This window comes from Balaenoptera musculus, chromosome 3 (assembly GCF_009873245.2).
Source record: "Balaenoptera musculus isolate JJ_BM4_2016_0621 chromosome 3, mBalMus1.pri.v3, whole genome shotgun sequence".
Lineage (NCBI taxonomy): Eukaryota > Metazoa > Chordata > Mammalia > Artiodactyla > Balaenopteridae > Balaenoptera > Balaenoptera musculus.
Genome location: NC_045787.1, coordinates 39,897,703 through 39,920,647, shown reverse-complemented (window position 1 = coordinate 39,920,647; position 22,945 = coordinate 39,897,703). Strand labels below are relative to the sequence as shown.

Here is a 22,945-nt window from a genome sequence, read left to right as displayed (position 1 = left end):
ACCGCAACGAAGAGTAGCCCCGGCTTGCCATAACTAGAGAAAGCCCGTGCGCAACAAAGAAGATCCTACGCAGCCAAAATAAATAAATAAGTTTATTTAAAAAAAAAAAAAAAAGAAGAAAAAGAAAGTTTTACCCATTCATGATTTTATAACCATCATATGTTAGTTACGGAAAATACTGGTTCACAGAAGTATGCAGATCTTCCAAATGTTAACATATTTCATTACACAGTCTTTTAAAAGTCACATTCATTAATATCACTACCAATCCCATTAGAACAGTCTTTAAGTACTGGGAAGTTGTCGTGCTCTTTCAGATCAGTGGCAGAATCAAGTTCTACAAAAATTCTAATTTTCACTCGAAAGCTTGAAGTTTATCATGGGCAACACTTCCTGTAAGTGACAGGTTTATTTCTGAAAAGATGTCTGCCACGTACTGAATACTGAATAACCATAATGTGTCTGTCATCTGTTATTGTTTTTTTCACCTAAAAGGTGTTCCATGAAGAAAAGGACTAGGTTCAGTTTGCAACAGCAACTCAACCATACAAGTGTTTTTCCTTGATACAACTGTACTTCGGTATGCCGAAGAGTTTTATGCATACTTCTGTTTTGCTACATGGAACATAAAAAAGATGTACATGCAGAATTGAGATTTTTAAAAATTAATAATTTTCACTGCTTCATCAAAGACATTAAGTGAAACTAGCTTCTTTTTTAAGAAACCTCGAATGCAGGGAAGTGAAGGATACAATGACAGGTCGCACAGTTAGGGCCACTGCCTTGATTTACACTAAGGTGCTAACAGTTTTGCCACAGTTGCTTTTGTAACATACATGTCAAAGTCAACACAGTGAAAAGGGCAAATAAAGTCTTTGTATAATTATGAAAATAGTTTGACTCTGTGGACCTTCTACAAGGGTCTTGCTCCCTCAGCCCCCCACCACTCTTTGAGGACCACTGATTTAGGACCAAAGAGCTGTTTTCAAATATACAGAAAGCTATCATGTAGAAAATGGCATGCCCCATGTATTATTAGGGCAGATCTTTTTTTTTTTTAATAAATTTATTTATTTTATTTATTTTATTTTTGGCTGCATTGGGTCTTCGTTGCTGCATGTGGGCTTTTCTCTGGTTGTGGTGAGCGGGGACTACTCTTCGTTGTGGTGCACAGGCTTCTCACTGCAGTGGCTTCTCTTGTTGCAGAGCACGGGCTCTAGGCACGTGGGCTCAGTCGTTGTGGCATGCGGGCTCAGTAGTTGTGGCTCTCGGGCTCTAGAGCACAGGCTCAGTAGTTGTGGAGCACGGACTTAGCTGTTCCACGGCATGTGGGATCTTCCCAGGCCAGGGATCAAATCCGTGTCCTCCACATTGGCAGGCAGATTCTTAACCACTGTGCCACCAGAGAAGCCCAAGGGCAGATCTTGAACCAATGGACATTATTTATAAAGAAACAGCTTAGCACCAAATTAAGAAACAACCTTTTCCCTTTAAAAAGATTGATGAACAGTAAAATCCATCCTTTATAGTGTACAGTTCTGTTTTTTTCTAACAAATGCATCACAAAAAATATCGGTTTTGACCAAAAAATCAACGCCACAATCAAGATATAGAACAGTTCCATCACCCGCTAAAATTTTCTAATGCCCTTTATAGTTAATTCCTCCTCCCACATCCAATCCTGAAAACCATTCATCAGTTTTTTGTCCCTAGAGTTTTGCCTGTTCTAAAATGTCAAATGAATGAAATCACACAGTATGTACGTAGCCTTGGAGTCTGGCTTCTTATTAGCATAAAGCATGCTAATAAGCATGCTAATAAGAAGCATGCTTGTTCCTAATCAGTGTGCAGAAATCCACTGACAGAGTGTTTCCAGTTACTGGAATTATTAATAAAGCTATTAAAAACATTTACATGCAGGATTTTGTGTGAACATAGATTTCATTTCACTTCGGTAAATATTCAGAAGTGAGACTACTGGATTATATGGTAAGCATATGTTTATAAAAAACTGCCACACTATTTTCCAAAATAGTTGTACCATTCTGCATTCCTATGAGAGTTCTAGTAGCTCTGCATCCTTGTTAGCATTTGGTATGGTCAGGTTTTTTAAGCCATTCAAATAAGTGTGTAGTGGGAGCTCACTGTAGTTTTAATATGCAATTTCATAATCACTAATGATGTTAAGCATCTTTTCATGTGTTTATTTCCCATCTGAGTATCTTCTGGGTGAAGTGTCTGCTCATTTTTATTTGAGTTAATATCTTATTATTTAGTTATAAGTGGTGTTTATTTTAGGATATAATTCCTTTATCAGATACATGTTTTGCAAATATTTTCTCCCAATCTATGGCTTGTCTTTTCATTCTTTTAACAATGTCTTTCAAAGCAATTTGAAAGAAAATTTTATTTGTGAGGAAGTCCAACTTCATAATTTTTTTAAAAATAAATTATGCTTTGGTGTTACAGCTGAAAAACATTTATCCAAACCAAAGTTACAAAGATTTTCTCCTACATTTTCTTCTAGAAGTTTTACAATTTTCAGTTTTATATTTCGGACTATGAGTTTACATCTAGGGCTTTGAGTTAATTCTTAAGTATGGTGCAAGGTATGAATGAAGTTTTTTGTTGTTTTTTGGTTTTTTGCATTTGGATATACAATTATTCCACCTTCATTTGTTTTAAAGACTATTTTTTTCTCCATAAGAAACACGCTTCTAATAATTATGACTGATCAGTAACATAAAGAGCAGCCTCAAAAGAAATGAGAATCAGCTGGAAATTTTTAAAACAGAAGTTTAAGAACCAGTTGTTCAGTCCAATAAAAAAAGGGCAGAACATTAAATTATCCTTCCAACTCTCACTCTATGAAGTCCCCAGAGGGGGATGTTCTTAGGGAAGACTTACAGGTCTTCTTCCCTCATGTTCTCAACCCTCACCCTACAGCAGTTCAGCTTTTATCTAGTTTATTACTAACTGAATTCCCACATAAGATTTCTCTTGAATAAAAGGTTAAACAATTTTTTAGATGAAAAACAACCTGATGCAGTAATATAACTAGGAAACATCTAAAGTTATCCTTTGGTTTTAAATTCCTAAGATCCATTTTCTAAAACTAGAATAACCACTGAACTTGGTCCCCAACTAAGTTTAGTCCATATGCTTAATCACTGGGCTTTAATAGGCATACCTGTATTAATTTTAAAAATATATTATATAACAGTGTTCAATAGAAATCTTAATAACTAGTTCCCTTACCTTCCAATTAAGATTCAAGCTTCTATCCAATTTCAGATACAAATATAACAGTAGTCTATAACAGCAGTGTTGAGTAATTAATAAAAATGGTATACTAAGTTAACAAATGGGTTTACCTTATATAATACTGACATTAAAATGCTGTTTCCACATCTCCTTTTATTTATTTATTTTTTAATTTATTTATTTTTGGCTATGTTGGGTCTTCGTTTCTGTGCGAGGGCTTTCTCTAGTTGCGGCGAGCGGGGGCCACTCTTCATCGCAGTGCACGGGGCCTCTCACTGTGGCGGCCTCTCTTGTTGCGGAGCACAAGCTCCAGACGCGCAGGCTCAGTAGTTGTGGCTCACGGGCCTAGTTGCTCCGCAGCAGGTGGGATCTTCCCAGACCAGGGCTCGAACCCGTGTCCCCTGCATTGGCAGGCAGATTCTCAACCACTGCACCACCAGGGAAGCCCCACATCTCCTTTTAAAACACTCATGAGGATTTACTTCACATTTTGAAATATTTTTATCGTTAATGTTGATATATACATTTTTAGAATCATTTTTTGTTCAAAATGCAAGCATAATCAACTCCAATTGCTCAATATTTCTGGAAGTACCCTTCAGCCCCTGGTCTTGTCATTATGCTACTTATTAAACTCTCCATCCAACAGTGTGTAGGAACAAGAAGACATGAAACCCCTACTGGCATTATGTTACCTATCTGATTATTTAATACTTTCATTTTAATATAAAACTAAATGAATGGCAAAAACTTAGGTTTGAAAATTACCTATGGGTTTCAGTTATCCATATTAAGTATCACTTCAAGAACTATGAATAATTATACATAAGACTTCAACTGATTTCAACTGGAATATCACACTGACATTTTGACTACTATACTTCAAGAAAGACATAACAAAGCTAGGGAAAATCTTAAAAGGACAACAAAATTCATTAAAACTATACAACTGATTTTAGGGGATATCATTAAAAGCACAAAATTCAAAGCAGTCTGTATACCTCTCTGGTATGCTTCATAGCACCTTTTTAGAGCAATAGATTGCTGTCTGACTTATTCATTTTGCAAACTGAATAGTAAGAAAAGAACTTAGAAGTGCTACTAACAAACTCTCTAAAATTTGAAACTTTATTATAGAGAGTAAACCTCATAATACTGGAACAAGAAAGTAATCTCTTGGGGCTTAAAAGAGATGGTCATTGGAAAAGGTAAAATAATAGTACCCTCATTAATTAATGAACATGTGGCATGTGTAAATCCTCCTACTCTCACACACACACCTGTCTCATTTCTCTTATACTTGACTAAGCAAGTGACATTTGGTTTTTTTGTTTGGTTTTTTTGGGGGTTTTTTGGCTGAGCCACGTGGCATGCAAGATCTTAGTTCCCCAACCAGGGACAGAACCTGGGCCCTCTGCAGTGGAAGCATGGAGTCCTAACCACTGGACCATCAGGGAATTCCCAGCAAGTGACATTTGATTAACACTTGATGAACAGGTAGATGGTACCTTGATGTACAGGTAGATAGAGCTAGGGAATTGGTAAAAAGCAGCTGGGCATAATTAACTGAAATCTGAATGCCCTGAAGCAGGAAAGAAGAACAAGTTCCAGGCGTGGTGTGGCTGAAGCACAGAGTGTAAAAGACAGTGTAAAAGTGTAAAAGATAAACTTAGAAAGGTAGGAGTTAAATCACACAAGACCTCAAAGGCCATGATAGGATTTTAATGTTTACTCTCAGGTCAGTAAAAAAACACCAAAGGATTTTACACAGAAGGATGACACAACCAGCATTTTAAAAAGACTATTCTGGTTATCTGTGGAAAATGAATTAGAGGAAGATTAAAGTATCTATGGAGATTAAGAAACACTGCAGCAATCTAGGTGAAAAATGATGGTAGCCTTGACTAGGATGATGGCAAGGTCAGGAGGCGGATCTAAGAGATAATTTAAAGACAAAACCAACCAGTCTTAGGCATAACCAGCCTTCCAAATTGTCTGTACTTATCTATTTATTTATCTGTTTATATCTTTAATGGTGCAAACAGAAACTTAAGTGTGACCCATTATTTAAATTATGTTTACAGGTTCAAAATTAAGTGACAAAAGAATGTACAATTAGAAAGGGAGTAGTTAAGAAACATACTCATATATCTGATAATTGTAAACCAGATATAAAATGAAAAGCAGGTTTATATGATTACACATTTTTACTAGAAGTCTTAGAAACTTTACAAAATTTATGTCATTGTACAATATAAGCATAAATAACAAGTTACATCTAAAGTAACACCACACACTGAAAAATTCTATAAGTGACGATTACCAAAATTCTATTATCTGCTGCTGATTAACAGAAGAACCTTATGCGTTTATTGGTAGTTGTAATCTCTCATGCATAATGCAGAAATAGGATGTGTGTGTGTACACACACATATATACACACAGTAACAATTACAATAATTGGTTCCAGAAAAACCCAATATACTTAATTTTAGATAGTACTGGTAAGTTCTTACAACTTAAATAGGAGTGTAACTGAGAAAATTAAAAATAATATATTCATTACAAAAATAAAAATATTGATTTCTACTTATAAATGCCACAAAAATGGAAGCCTTTTGTAATTTTAATGTTTGTATATGATTTAATATTTGTGTAAAATGCTTAACACAAATTATCTTTTTGTAATGATTATTTCTTCTTAAAATTTATATATACTTTTCCTAGAAGAACCCAGAACACCATCTGAAAAATCTGTTGTACAAAAATAACCCTGAAGGCAGAATCCTAGCAGTGTATAGTAGAGAATTCTTACCAATTTTTCATCAACCGTTATGAGTTGCGTGTCTCGAGTTTGGTCCTGTGCCAACCTCCATGTGGAAGTGCTCAGCAACCTGCAGTGAAAGACTTTAAGTTAAAAAGTGATCCATGCAATGAGAAAAGAGAGGCAGACAAATCTTACAGAAACCAGCTACTTTAACAGTATCTGTCTTATAAAACAAAAAGAATAGAAAGAAATAGAAGAGGGCACAAAAATCCTTTTTCTCCCCAATTAGTTCTGTCTGCTGAGTTTTTGGCAGACTCTCACTTGACAGTTCACAACAGGCTGTACTTTATGGCAGTCTATAGGCTCTCTGTCATAGAAGGGCCGCCAGTGACAAGAACTGTTCTGCTCTCTATGAATGCACACTGGCTAGTTTGTCATTACAAGGAAGAAAAATGCAAAGCTATATCAACACTTCTGGAATGCTGATTCCTAAATGATGGCATCAGAAAGAAAAAGAAAAATCTCCATCATATTCTTAATGGACTAAAGTAAAAGTTGTAGAATTTAATTACATAATGTTAACAAGAAGTTCCTTCACTCTAATTTCAAAACAAAAGTTTAAATAGGAATGATTTGCATGATCATTTAAACCAATGTTATTGGTTTAATCCTGTGACCCATTCACAGAATTGAATAAAGTCTGAATAGCTGAAATAGAAATATTAAGTCAGAAATAAAATCAGCACAGAATCTAACTCCTTTGTATTAGCATGGTCCCACTCTCACCCCAAGGAAATTATGAAAAGCTAACAGATTTTTTTTATTTCATGTACACACTGTAGTTTATACTAATGAATGCAATAGCCATCAATGATTGTCACAATTTAGCATTTTAGAATTTTCCAAAATATTAAACCATCCTATGTAGATTTCTCTTTAGAAAGTAAGTTAGTATACACAATTGACTTGAGTTTCCAAACCAACTGAATATAGAGTATTCAATTCTTTTATTTAATGCAATATAATCACCAATAATTCATGCAAAACTTCATGCCAAATGTTCCATTTTCAATAGCTACACTGTACACAGCTTTATAGAAAATCTACCCACTAATAACATAAAGATAACTCATAATACAAAAGGCTGTGTTTCATGAACATATATTGTTTAAAAATATCAATTATTTCCCCTAATACAATTCATTATCACTATAAATACCTTGCTCAGAAATATATCCACACAAAATACATCTACATGGATATTATTTTAAATTATTTATACAAACAGTTAAAATATATGTTCTAGTTGTTATAATACTAAAGAAGTATAATTAAGTACCTTTTAAAATCTATTTACTCTGGAAATCACTAAGAGCAATAATATGACAATAAGAACATTTTGAGTACTTATAACTAAATCCATATATTGCAAGAAAAAAGTGAGGCAATGATAAGGGAACTCAGGAAAACTTGAAATATTAGAAAATGTAGGGACTTCCCTCGTGGTCCAGTGGGTAAGAATCTGCCTTCCAATGCAGGGGACGTGGCTTTGATCCCTGGTCAGGGAACTAAGATCCCACATACCACAGGGCAACTAAGCCCACACGCCACAACTACTGAGCCCGCACACTCTAGAGCCAGTGGGCCACAACTACTGAGCTCACACACCACAACTAGAGAGCCCACGCACCACAACTACTGAGCCCGCGTGCTCTAGAGCCCCCGCACCGCACACAGAGCCCACGCACTGCAACGAAAGATCCCTCATGCCACAACTAAGACCCGACACAGCCAAATAAATTAAATAAATAAATATTTTAAAAGGAAAAGAAAATATAGCTATATTTCAAGAAAATGGAACTACCTAATTCCTTAATGAATAGAAGTGTTAGATCAAAATAGTGGAAATTAGGTTAAAACTCTGTAATCCACGAAATGTGTAATTTAAAATTATACAGTAGGTTGATTGATTTAAACAATTTTCTTTCAAATTGTATGTTAAAATCTTATTGTACATTAGTTGTAACCCATGCCAAAGTAAAATTTTTAAAATGTTAAAGTATATATACTTTAATGATAGATATATTTTAATAATTTTAGATTGATCTCCAACTAATCGTAAGAATGAAGCTGTATGTCATTTTCTGTAAACAGATAACTATTATAAACAAATACACAGATGAAAAATTATGCTTATATTTTTATCAGCCTGTATGTAAAAGGCAACACAATAAAGACAAAAGATGTTAAGTAAAATAATATTACCAGAAAGAGTTAAAAATCAAAATAAAAATTTTTTGTAAGAAAAGGATAGGCTAGAATGCAAAGAAATTATAAGTAGAAATTCTTATTTATTATTTGAAACAATATATTCACATATAATTTATTTCAGAAAAATTTGCCTAAGTAAAAAACACACAATGTATATATGTATATGTATACATATGTGCATATGGGTTATATATATTAAGTCATGTGCTAAGTAGCTACTCCTGAAACACAGAGACAGCAATTCTTAAAAAACAAACCTCAGATGTGGAGAAAAATTTTCCTCCAATTATAGTTAAGGTAGCAACAGAGATCTAGAGTCAATTACGAACACAGCATTTAATTAATTATACCTACAAAATACAATCTACAGTTAATTTTAGATTAAATGTGAACTATATAGCAAATGTCTTTTTGTTTATTAGCCTGTAAAGAACACCACAACAGTGAAGTGGAAGAAGTAAAGAAAATATTTTTAGTCATATTAGAGTATAAAAACGTTACTAAACAAAATATAAAACCTAGAAAGCATAAAGTAAAAAATGACAGAAGCTACTACATAAAAACTTCTAAACCAAAATACGATAAATTAAGAATAAGACAGGTAACAAACAAGAAATCTTTACAACACAAAACAGTAAAGGATCAGTATCCAAAAGAGGTAGGGAATTCCCTGGCGGTCCAGTGGTTAGGATTCAGTGCTTTCACGGCTGGGGTCCCAGGTTTGATCCCACAAGCTGCGCAACAGGGCCAAAAAAAAAAAAAAAGGTAAAAGAGCTCCTACAAATTGGTACATAGGAATAATGAGTTTCAAAGGAGGGAGTCAAACAAGAAAAAAACAAACAACCCAATTACAAATGGGAAAAGAATTTGAAGCCACATTTATCTAAAGATCTACAAATAACCAATAAGCACATGAAAAGATGCTCAACATTTCTAATCACTAGGGAAATGCAAGTCAAACCAAACCCACAAGGAGATATCACTTCATACCCATTAGGATGGTTACGAAAAAATAAGCATTGGTGGAATATGTAGAAATTGGAACCCTTCTGCATTGCTGGTGGGAATGTAAAATGCAGTTGCTGTGGAAAACAGTATGGCAATTCCTAAAAAAACTAAACAGAATTAACATGTGATCCAGCAATTCCACTTATGGGTATATACCCAAAATAACTGAAAGGAGGGACTCAAACAGATATTTGTAATATTCATAGCAGCATTATTAGCAACAGCCCAAAGCAAAAACGGTCAAATATTAATAATCATATTTTATTGGGCCATGTATCTTAATACTAGAAGTTAAGTGTACATACAGAAATGACTAATAGGTAATGATTAGTAAATAAATGATAATTTTATTTTGCTATTTAGTACCCTTTTTTTTTTTTTTGGCTGCGTTGGGTCTTAGTTGTAGCACACGGGATCTTCATTGAGGCGTGCGGGATCTTTCGTCTCCACACACAGGCTCTTCGTTATTGCGCACAGGCTTCTCTCTAGTGTGGCGTGCAGGTTTTCTCTTCCCTAGTTACAGTGTGCAGGCTCCAGGGCGCATGGGCTCTGTAGGTTGCAGCACATGGGCTCTCTCATTGAGGTGCATGAGCTCAGTAGTTGTGGCACGCGAGCTTAGTTGCCCTGCGGCATGTGGGATCTTAATTCCCAGACCAGGGATCAAACCCACGTCCCCTGCATTGGAAGGTGGATTCTTTACCACTGGACCACCAAAGAAGTCCCTAGTACCCATTTTTGAGAAACTTAGAAATTTTGTTTGCTTCATGAACTTGCCTTGCTATCCACCCATTTGTTTTAACTGGTCTGTTCACATTTCCAAGTTTCTTAAGTGTCAATCTTAATTCTGAGCCCAAAGGATAAACTATGAGGGCTGTGACTGTTACTAATCAATTATTATTAGAGTATACAAACAATTTATTCTATTTAGTTTCTTTGTATAAGTTTCCTGTAAGACAATGAGGTATCCTGGAAATGGATATTAAGAGATCTTATTTCTAACTCTGAATTCTACTACTTACTGTTGTGTCTATGAGCAAATCACTTAACGTCTCTGCATCTCAATTTCATTTTTGTAAATGTGTAAAATGAGGACTTGTTTCTCTCTTTTTTTTCTACTGAAGAGTCTATGTGATTCTAATAAGTGGAACTGATTATAGTTCTAGTTTGTTTTAATAATCCCCTATGAAAATGCTATGTAATAACTACTCAACTCATAATCTGATTTTCTTTAAAAATCTAAGGAGTTACAACTTTCAAAAGCATATACACATTTGTTTATCCATTCATTTCATGATGAACATTTGGGTTGTTTCTGCTAAAGATATTCACGTGCAGTTTTTGTGAGGGCATAAGTTTGCAACTCTTTGGGTAAATACCTAGGAACACAACTCATAGCTTATATGTTAAGACTATGCTTAGCTTTGTAAAAAACTGCCACACTGTCCCCCAAAGTGGGTGTTCCATTTTGCATTCCCACCAGCAATAAATGAGTCTTCCTGTTCTCTTCATTCTCACAAGTGTTCGGTGTTGTCAGTTTCTTGGATTTTACCTATTTTAATAGGTGTGTAGTGGCATCTCATTGTTGTTTTTTTTTTTTTTTTTTTTTTTTTTTTTTTTTTTTTTTTTTTAAAAGCACTTTTCTTTTTTATAGCTACTTTATTTATTTATTTTATTTTATTTTTGGCTGTGTTGGGTCTTCGGTTCATGCGAGGGCTTTCTCTAGTTGAGGCAAGTGGGGGCCACTCCTCATCGCGGTGCGGGGACCGCTCTTCATCGCGGTGCGCGGGCCTTTCACTATCGCGGCCCCTCCCGTTGCGGGGCACAGGCTCCAGACGCGCAGGCTCAGCAGTTGTGGCTCACGGGCCCAGCTGCTCCGTGGCATGTGGGATCTTCCCAGACCAGGGCTCGAACCCGTGTCCCCTGCATTAGCAGGCAGATTCTCAACCACTGCGCCACCAGGGAAGCCCCCTCATTGTTGTTTTAATTTTCAATTCCCTAATGACATATGATGTTGAGGCACCTTTTCATATGCTTATTTTCCATTTACAAATTTTCTTTGATGAGGTATCTGTTCAGATCTTTTGCCTATTTTTAAATTGAATTGTATTTCCTTATTGTTGAATTTTGAATTCTTTGTATATTGTAGATAAAAATTATTTATCAGATGTGTTTTGCAAATATTGTCTCCAACTCTGCGCTTTTCTTTCTCTTAAAGTGTCTTTCAAAGAGCAGAAGCTTTTTATTTTAATGAAGTCCAACTCATCTATATTTTCTTTCATGGATGGTGTTTTTCATGTTGTATCTAAAACTCAGCACCAACCAAGGTACCTAGATTTTCTCTCATGTTATGTTCTAGAAGTTTGATAGTTTTGCTTCTACATTAGATCCATGATCCATTTTGAGTTAATTTTGTGAAAGGTGTAAGGTCAATGTGTAGATTCTTTTTTTTTTTTTGGCATGTGGTTATATTCCAGTTCCACTTATTAAAAAGATTATCTTTTCTCCACTGGATTGCCTTTGCTCCTTCCTCCAAGATCAGTTACCTATATTTGACTAGTCTATTTCTGGACTATCAATTCTATCCATTGATTTATTTGCTGATCACTGTCTTGATTATTGCAGCTGTACACTAAATCTTTAAGTCAGTTAGTGTCAGTCCTCTTTGTTATTCTTCTTCACTATTATATTGAATATTTTGGGCCTTTTGCCTTCCAGTATAGAATCAGTTTCTTGACATCTGCAAAGTAGCTTGCTGGGGTTTTGATTGGAACTGTGCTGAATCTATATATCAAGTTGGGAGGAAATGACATTTTAACAATATTGAATCTTCCTATCCATGTATATTTATTAGGATCTTCTTTGATTTTTTTTCATCAAAGTTTTGTGGTTTTCCACATAGACGTCTTGCAAATACTGTTTTTAATACTTCAAAATATACTCTTCAAAAAGTCTTAATGGTGAAAAGATAAAAAGAAATAATTTGCACTAGAAAATAGTATCTGAATAAGAATCATATTGCTGACTCCAAGTACTAACACTATTCTCCTTTTGAAGCAAATTAACTTTATCAACTAAGAATAGTAAAACTCCCATATTATTGTAGCAGTTTGAAAACATGGCTCCAAATTCCTTTGACACTCCTCCTTCCCGTGAGGGGCTGGAGGTCTATGTTCCCTATTCCTAGAATCTAGTCCTGTGACACCCTGATCAATAGAATACGGAAGTGAGGCTATGCGTGTTTCCAAGCTCATACCTTAAAAAACTAACAGTTTCCACTTCTTGTCTCTTAGAACATTGTTTCTTGGGATATTCTCTCTTGGAACCCAGCCACCATGTTGTGAGGAAGTCCAGCCTGCCCCACAAAGACCCATGTGAAGAGGAATCAATAGCCAATACCACTTTGCTAGCCAAGTGGGTGAGCTATTAGACATGAATCCTCTAGCCCAAGTTGAGCCATCCCAGCAGACACCACCTGCAGCAGAGATAAGCTTCCCTGCCAGCCCTGCCCAAATTTCAGATTTTTGAGTAAAACAAATGACTGTTGCTGTTTCAAGCAACTGAATATTGGGGTAGTTTGTGTTCAACTATAGTTAACAAAAACATCCCTACAAATAACTGAATATGGTTTTCTAAACATTAAAATTAAACCAGGGGCTTCCCTGGTGGCGCAGTGGTTGAGAATCTGCCTGTTAATGCAGGGGACACGGGTTCGAGCCCTGGTCTGGGAAGATCCCACATGCCACGGAGCAACTAGGCCCGTGAGCCACAACTACTGAGCCTGCGCGTCTGGAGCCTGTGCTCCGCAACAAGAGAGGCCGCGATAGTGAGAGGCCCGTGCACCGCGATGAAGAGTGGCCCCCGCTTGCCACAACTAGAGAAAGCCCTCGCACAGAAACAAAGACCCAACACAGCCAAAATAAATAAATAAATAAATAAATAAATAAATAAACCTTATTAAAAAAAAAAATTTAAACCAGTAACTTCTAGGGACCAGAAATGATCTGCTGGACTTATAGACAAAGTAAAATTCCTAATCCTATAAAAATTATTAATGAATCAATGAATCCTCAGCCTTTTGACTAAAACCAATTATGCTTGTTGTCAATTTACTGCAAACTGAATTAACCCAAATTCACATTAAATCAGAAAGTGTTCAGTTCCATACTAAAACATAAGGAAATATTACTAAAAGTTCTAGGAGAAATAATAAGATAATAATATATCCATATACTTTGTGCCACAATAACTATCTCAGGCTTAAAATATGTTGATATTTGGGTCAGTCACCTTCAAGTTGATGATCTTAAGGCTCTTCAAAATCTTAAATCTATAGAGAAAATTTAAACTGTCTTCATCATACTGTACTCACTAGACAGAAGCAAGAAAGAACTAATTGTTAACAGAAAAAATAAAGATGGGAGGTCAAGGGCTTCCCTGGTGGTGCAGTGGTTAAGAATCCACCTGCCAATGCAGGGGACACGAGTTCGAGCCCTGGTCCGGGAAGATCCCACATGCCGCGGAGCAGCTAAGGCCATGCGCCACAACTACTGAGCCCACGTGCCACAACTACAAGCCCACGCACCTAGAGCCCGTGTTCCACAAGAGAAGCTACTGTAATGAGAAGCCCTCGCACCGCAACAAAGAGTAGCCCCCGCTTGCCGCAACTAGAGAAAGCTCGCGCGCAGCAATGAAGACCCAATGCAGCCTAAATAAATAAATAAATAAATAAAATTTTTTTAAAAAAGAGAAAAGATGGGAGGTCAGGAGACCATCTTAATATTCTGGGAAAATATGTAGAGTAAAAGGAAAGGCAAAGATCCTATAAATTTGGTTAATGCAGTGGAAATAACAATGATGACAGTTTATAATCTATTCACAAATTAGTTATTTAATTCTAAATCAGATTTATTGCAATAATTTCTAATCTTTACCTAAGTACTTAATATTATCTTAAAATGTTCAACTGGTCAAGTCAGTAAAAATTATAATATCCTGCTCATAGATATTTTCCCTTTCTTCTGAGCCAGGTAGCACTTGTAGCAGGATCTAATAGCTGTTGTGCCTCTGGACACAGCTCAAGCCAAAACCTTAAAGTAATCCTTTGAGAGTCATCCAACAGACTAAGGAGATTTGTGCAAGAGGGATAAGAGTAATTATGCTCACATACCAGACTTTGGAATGGAACTGAAGAGTAATAAGGAGGAGAATGTGGGCAAGGTTTCACAGGGTGGTAACAAAGAAACTGGAGGGCATGATGGAAAATGTAAAGGAGGAGAAAGAAATACACCCAAGTTTATACCAACAGGATATCAAAATAAATATACATGAGCTTAAAACAAAGAGAATAAGAGATATAGATGTCATGGTGATGATAATTATATTACAAAACACAACAAATATATGAAAAGTTCATATTTAGGAAGGTCAAATCATTGAGCTACACTGGCCATTAAAGAATAATTTTACTGGTTTGGAACGCCTTCAAGGAAAGAATTGAGTTGCTGTACTTTGTCATGCCTTGTAAATAATTGGAAGCTAATTTACCATAAAGATGTCAGTTATTAATCTACAAGTTAAATATAACAATAATAAACATCCTAGCAGAATTTTTATAAAATTAGATGATCCTCATCAGGAAGAAAAAAATTCACAAAAATAACCAAGAAAATTTTGAAAAACAACTACAGGCATACCTCAGAGATATTACAGGTTCAGTTCCAGACTACTGCAATAAAGCAAATATAGCAATAAAGCAAGTCACAAATGTTTTGGTTTCCCAGAGCATATGATAGTTATATTTATACTACACTGTGATCTATTCAGTGTGCAATAGCATTGTATCTTTTTTTTAAAAAGTACATACCTTTATTTTAAAATAACTTTATTGCTAAAAAATGCAACCATCATCTGAGCCTTCAGCAAATCATAATCTTTTTGCAATAGTAAATCAAAGATCACTGATCACCATAAAAAATGTAATGATAATGAAAGAGCTTGAAATATTGTGAGAATTACCAAAAGTGACACAGAGACACAAAATGAGCAAATGCTGCTGGAAAAATGGTGCTGACAGACTCAATACAGGGTTCCCACAAACCTTCAATTTGTAAAAAATGCAGTACCTGCAAAGCACAATAAAGTGAAGCACAATAAAACAAGGTATGCCTGTATAAGGCAGGATTTGCCTTGCCAATTAATATGCTACAGTAATTAAAATATCATGGTATTAGCACAGGCACAGACACATAGATCAAATAAATAGTTCAGATCAGAGTACAAAACCAAATTACGTAGATCTGTAAATTTACTATATAAGTGCAATTTCACTTATCAGTGGTGAAAAGCTAGAATATTCAATAAATGAAACTGAGACAACTGGCTATCCTTTCACGGAAGAAAAATGTTTCAATATTCTTATAAAATAGTTACAGCATACACCAAGGAATTTCAGATGGATTAATACACACACAACACAGTGTGTGTGTGTGTATTTACTGGGATAAAACATAAGAGTTTTTTAATCAAGACACAATATCCACAAACTGTGAAAGAAAAATAACTTCTGAACAACAGAAGGCACTATACACTAAATTAAAATCAAGGAAATATCAGAGATAATAAGTACAATACACAGAGTAAATAAAAGACTAATATCTAGAATATATAAAGGATTCTTAGGAATCAAGACAAAAATCACCCCAAAAAACGGAGGAGTAAAGCACAGGATATGAATATAGTAGACATTAATACCAACTATGTTGTTAATCACCTTTAATGAGAATGGTCTAAACACACCAACTAGAAGAGAAAATATGTCACAGTGATGAAAAAAACCCAGGACCGAACTATATGCTTCCTGAAAGAAACCCATTTTAAATATAAAGACACAGACCGATTAAACATAAAGAGATGGAAGAAGATATATTGATACCATACTAACAGCAATCAAATCTTATTGCAGTAGCTATATTAATCTCAAAGCAAATTTCAGAACAAGGAAAATTATCAGAAATAAAGAAGGGTATTACATCATCATAAAGGGGTCAATTCTCCAAGAAAACATTAACAATCCTAAAGGTATATATGCCATACAAGAGCATGTCAAAATATGTGAGGCAAAAACTGAAAGAACTGCAAGGAGAAACAAAGAAATCCATTAGTATAGTTGGAAACTTCAATACTCTTTTAATAGTAATTGACAGAGCCAGTAGGCAGAATATCAGTAAGGATACAGTTGAACTGAACAGCCCCATCAATCAGCTGGATTTAACTGACATTTATGGAACACTTCATCCAACAACAGCAGAATACACATTCTTAAGTTCACATGGAACATTCACCAAGATAGACCATGTTCTGGGCCATAATACATACCTTAACAAAGTTTAAAAAAACAGAAATCACACTATGTATGCTCTCAGTCAACAATGGAATTAAATTAGAAATCAGTAACAGAAAATTAGAAAATCCCTAATTACAGGTGACCCTTGAACAACATGGGTTTGAATTGCACAGGTCCACTTACACGTGGATTTTTTCAATAAATACATACATGTACTATAAATGTATTTTCTCTTCCTTATGATTTCCTTAATAACATTTTCATTTCTTTAGCTTACTGTATTGTAAGAATACAGTCTAATATATATACAATATACAAAATACCCGTTAATAAACTGTTTATATTATTGGTAAGGTTTCCGGGCAATAGGCTATTTGCAGGCTACTAAGTTTAGGGGGAGTCAAAGTTACACATAAATTTTCAAATTTGGGTGGGGTGGCACCACTAACCCCTGTGTTGTTCAAGGATAAATTGTATTTGAAGATTAAACACCACACTTCTAAATAACTTATGGGTCAAAGAGGAATTCTCAAGACAAATTTTAAAATATTTTGAACTAAATGGAAATACAACATTTCAAATTTTGTGGGATACAGTAAATACAGTGTTTAGAACTTTATAGCACTGAATGCATATATTAGAAAAAAGGGAAAGTGAAATTCAATAATCTAAGTTTCCACCATAGGAAACTATAGAAAAGAGAGCAATATAAACCTAAGGCGAGCAAAAGAAAAAAAATAATAAAAATTAAGCAGAAAGCAATGAAATTGGAAATGGGCAATTGGAAAAGAAAAATCAACAAAACTAAAAACTGTTGTTTGAAAAAAAATCAGTAGAATTGATAAATCTCTAGCCAGGCTAAACAAGAAAAAAGAGAGAAGGGAATTCCCTGGCGCTCCAGTGGTTAGGACTCCATGCTATCAATGCCGAGGGCATGGGTTCAATCCCTGGTTGAGGAACTAAGATTCTGCAAGCCGCATGGCCAAAAAAATAAAAAAGAGAGAAGACACAAATTACCAATCTCAAAAACAAAAGAGGTATCATCACTACTGATTCCATGGACATTAAAAAGATAATAAAGAAATATTATGAACAACTCTATGCCCACAAATATGATAACTTAGATGAAATGGACTAATTATTTGACAAACACAAACTACCAAAACTCACATGAGGAGAAATAATCTGAATAAGCCTACAGCTAGTAAAGAAACTGAATCAAATCAAGAAGAAATGATACTAATTCTCTACAACCTCTTGCAGAAAACAAAAGCAAGGGAGCATGTCTGTCCTAACTTATTCTATGAGACTAGCATTACCTTAATGCTCAAACCAGATAAAGACATTTAAAAAAAGGAAAACTACAGACCAGTATCTCTTACGAACATAGATGCAAAAATCCTCAACAAAATATTAGCATATCAAATCCAACAATGTATAAAAAGATTTATACACCATGACCAAATGGGATTTATTCCACATATGCAAGGCTGATGCAGTATTTGAAAGTCAATTAATGTAATCCAGTACATCAACAAGCTATAAAAGAAAAATCACATGACCAAATGAATTGTCACATAAAAGGCATCTGAAAAAAATCCAAGACCCATTCATGCTAAAAACTCTTAGCAATCTAGGAATAAAAGGTAACTTCCACAATCGGATAAAAAACATATACATAAAATCTACAACTAACATACTTAACGGTGAGTAACTAGACACTTTCCCTAAGACTGGAAAAAAGGCAAGGATATCCCCTCTTGCTACTCCTATTCAACATTGTATAGAAGTTCTAGCTAAAGCAACAGAACAAGAAAATGAAATGAAAAGTATGCCTATTAGGAAGAAACGCATTAAACTGTCCTAGTTTGCAGATGACATCATTGTCTATATAGAAAAATCCAGAAGAATGGACAAAAAAACACCTGGAACTAAAAAGTAATTGTAATAGCAATTTGCAGGATACAATGTTAACATACAAAAGTCAACTGCTTTTCCTATATAGCCAGCAAAAAACACAGTATCATTTACATTAGCACCGAAAATAAATAATATATAATTTAGGGGTAAGTCTAACAAAACATCTATATGAAGAATATTAAAAAACTCTGAGGAAAGAAATCACAAAACATCTAATAAATGAAGGGCTATTCCATGTTTATGGATAGGAAGACTCAATATTGTTAAGATGTCAGTCCTCCCCAAGTTGATCTACAGACCAGCACATCCAAATCAAGAATCCAAAATGTTATTTTGAGGATATCACAAAGCTGATTCTAAATTCATATAGAAGGACAAAAGACCCAAAATAGCATGATACTGTAAAAGAATAACAAAGTCAGAGGACTGACACTGACCTCAGATTCACTACACATATCAGTAATCAAAACAATGTAGTACTGGCAAAACAATAGACAAATAGATCAATGAAACACAACTGACAGCACAGAAATAGACTACTCAAATACAGTCAACTGATCTTTGGGAAAGAAGCAAAGGCAATCCAATGGAAAAAAGACAACCTTTTTAATAAGTGGAACTGGAACATTGCCACATGCAAAAAAATGAATCTACACACCGACCTTACACCTTTTACAAAAATTAACTCAAAACAGATCATAGATCTAAATGTAGAAACAAAATTATCAAACTTCTAGAACATAAGAGAAAAGTCTAGGTGACCTTGGTTGGTGCTGAGTTTTTATATACAATACCAAAAGCACAATCCATGAAAGAAAAAATAGATGACTTATACTTCATTAAAATTAAAAGCTTCTGCTTTGTGAAAGACACTTTTTTTAAAAAATAAATTTACTTATTTTATTTATTTATTTTTGGCTGCATTGAGTCTTTGTTGCTACACGCGGGCTTTCTCTAGTTGCAGTAAGTGGGGGCCACTCTTCGTTGTGGTGCGCGGGGCTTCTCATTGCGGTGGTTTCTCTTGTTGCAGAGCACGGGCTCTAGGCACACGGGCTTCAGTAGTTGCAGCATGTGGGCTCAGTAGTTGTGGCGCACTGGCTTAGTTGCTCCACGGCATGTGGGATCTTCCCAGACCAGAGCTCGAACCCATATCCCCTGCATTGGCAGGCAGATTCTTAACCACTGCGCCACCAGGGAAGCCGTGAAAGACACTTTAAGGAATGAAAAGACAAGCACAGAGTGGGAGAAAACATTTGCAAAACACATATCTGATAAATAACTTTTATTTACAATATATAAAGAACTCTTAAAATTCCAACATAAGAAAACCCCAATCAAAAGGGAGCAAAGACCATGAACAGACACCTCACCAAAGAAGATATATAGATGGCAAAGAAGCATATGAAGTGCCTCAACATCATATGTCATCAGGGAATTGAAATAAGACAAAAATGAGATGCCACTACATAGTAATCAGAATAACTAAAATCCAAAAAACTGACACCAAATACTGATAAGCATTGTGGAGCAAGAAGACATCTCATTCACACTGGTAGGAATGCAAAATGGTATGTAGAGCCACTTTAGAAGAGTTGGCAGCTTCGTACCAAGCTAAACCAGTCTCAACATACAATCCAGCAACTGTGTTACTAGGGTTTACCCAATTGAACTGAAATCATATGTCCACACAAATCTGCACAAGAATGTTTATCACAGCTTTATTCATAATTGCCAAAAACTGGAAACCACCAGATGTCATCTTCAATAGGTAAACTGGTGAACTGTGGTAGAACCATACAATGGAATGTAATTTGGTAAGGAAAAGAAATGGGCTGGAGAAAATATTGCAAATCACTTATGTGACAAGGTATATGTAGAATATATAGAGAACTAGTTAAACTCAACAACCAAAACAACAACCAACTCAATTCAAAAATGAACAAAAGGGGCTTCCCTGGTGGCGGCAGTGGTTGAGAATCTGCCTGCCAATGCAGGGGACACGGGTTCGAGCCCTGGTCTGGGAAGATCCCACGTGCCGCGGAGCAACTAGGCCCGTGAGCCACAACTACTGAGCCCTGCGCGTCTGGAGCCTGTGCTCCCAATAAGAGAGCCGCGATAGTGAGAGACCCGCGCACCGCGATGAAGAGCGGACCCCGCTTGCCACAACTAGAGAAAGCCCTCTCAAAGAAACGAAGACCCAACACAGCCAAAATAAATAAATAAAATTAAAAATTTAAAAATGAACAAAGACTTAAATAGACATCTCTCCAAAGGAGGTATACAAATGACCAATAAGCACATGAAAAGATCTTCAACATCACTAATTATGAAGGAAATGTAAATCAAACCAAGAGATACTACATCTTACTCATTAGGATGGCAAAGGGGCAAGGGAGGGAGAGAGGAAGAAAGGAGCAAGTGTTGGCAAGGATATGGAGAAACTGAAACCACCAGTTAGAATGTAAAATGGCGTAGGTGTTATGGAAAACAGTATGACAATTCCTCAAAAAGTTAAAATAGAATTACCATATCATCAGGCAACCTACTTTGGCTATTATCCAAAATAATTGAAAGCAGGGACTCAACTAGGTATTTGTTCACCAAATGTTAATAGCAGTATTATTGACGGTAGCCAAAAGTGAAAAAAACTCAAGTGTCCACTGGTGGATAAATGGATTAAAAACAATGTGGTATATACGTACAATGAAATTTTATTCAGCCTTGAAAAAGCAAGAAAACTACTTGACATATGTCTACAACAGGGATGAAACTTGAAGAAATGCTAAGTGAAATAAGCCCGTCAGAGAAGGACCAAACAGTGGCATGATTTCTACTCACATTGAAAGTACCGAAAGTAGTCAAATTCCCAGACAGAAAGTAGAATGGTGGGTTGCCCGGGGCTAGTGGCAGAGGATAATGGTGAGTTATTGTTTAACTGGTACAGAGTTTCAGTTTTGGAAGATGACAAAAAGTTCCAGAGCTATGTGGTGGTGACGGTTTCACAATAATATGAATGTTACTTAATGTCACTGAACTACACTTTTAAAAATGGTTCTTCCTAAATGGTAAATTTTGTGTTATGTGTATTTTACCAATTAAAAAAAAAAAGACTATGCCTTGTGAAGAAACTGCTGAACCCTGGTTTACACTACCAATAAGAGAAACATACAAACAAAAGTTGTCAAAGCCAAAGATTTATAGCTTTGCCTAGAGAAAGCCTCTCCATGTATGTATGCAGAAGTACTCTCTATATATTAATCACTCATGTCTCTACAAATTTTTAGAAGACTAAATTGAAAATGTTAAGCTTCAATATGATTATTCATTTGTATTGCCTCATGTAGCATATTTTTTAAAATTATTCACTTTTTATAAACTTCTAGTGTGTGCCTATGGAATAAAAAATTAAGTAATACTTTCCTACCATACCTAATACCAATTACCACCTTTGTGATTTTTCAGACCATTGCATTGTCACCACTGTTTTGCATAAAAATAGTTGATACTTTTGAATTATTTCACTAAGATTTATGTTACAAATAAGCAAATAACAGTAAATATTTTAAAATATATTTATAAAAATTTAATGGACAAATACAAGGAAAAGCTAGCCCAGATGAAATACTTGACTCCTCCAGTAAAATAAGTAACTACTGAACATTCTCAGTTATTTAACTAGTTCATCTTTTAGCATCTAGATCCTTAATTTAATCACAATAGTATTACTTCAAAGGTACTTAGCATCCTTTTGGGAATAAAAAAAATGATTCTACGAATCAACCATGCATAATTCTCTATGTTCCTCATAACGCCTGTTTGTTAGTTATCACGGCAGTGCACCAATATTCCAGTTCTCCTTCCAAACTTATGGTGAGTGTACACTTCACTGCATCTCCTGAAGTTGGTGTTGGGCATGTGACTTACTTTAGCCAATGAGGTGTAAGTTACAGTATCCAGCAGAAGCTTTAAAAATCAGTGTGTAATTACCTATCTCTTTTCCTCTGTCAGAATGATGGTTAGTCTGGGTACCCAAGTGAGGACAAACAGAGGAGTAGAGCTCCCAGCTGTCCCACAGGGACATGCAGCATGAACAAGAAACGAATCTTTGTCATTTTAAGCCACAGAAGTTTTGGGGTTTAGTATCCTGGCAGCTTGATAAAAAATTATCTATTCAATAATTTTCTAAGGAATGCCATATGAGAACGTAAGTTATATGGTATCTGTTTTACATTGCTTGTTTGAGGTTAGAAGTGTTAAAGATGGAGAGTTACTATTTTCAAGTGAAGCAAGATGTCACTTTAAAAAACTACATTTTTGGTCTTTAAGGTCAACGTGATTTATTTTCTTGTGCCTCCAAAGCTCAGAAGGGGTCA

General features: G+C 35.3%; 1 protein-coding gene across 3 annotated transcripts in view; it reads right to left on the bottom strand.

Moving 5' to 3' along the window:
• The window catches only part of NDUFS4 (NADH:ubiquinone oxidoreductase subunit S4), a 123,983-nt gene that overhangs the window by 63,533 nt on the left and 37,505 nt on the right, over positions 1 to 22,945 (bottom strand). For all 3 annotated transcript variants that reach the window (XM_036848367.1, XM_036848370.1, XM_036848368.1), the window contains exon 2: positions 6,080 to 6,158. In XM_036848367.1, coding sequence (XP_036704262.1) covers positions 6,080 to 6,158 — 79 coding nt within the window. The remainder of the gene's footprint in view (positions 1 to 6,079; positions 6,159 to 22,945) is intronic.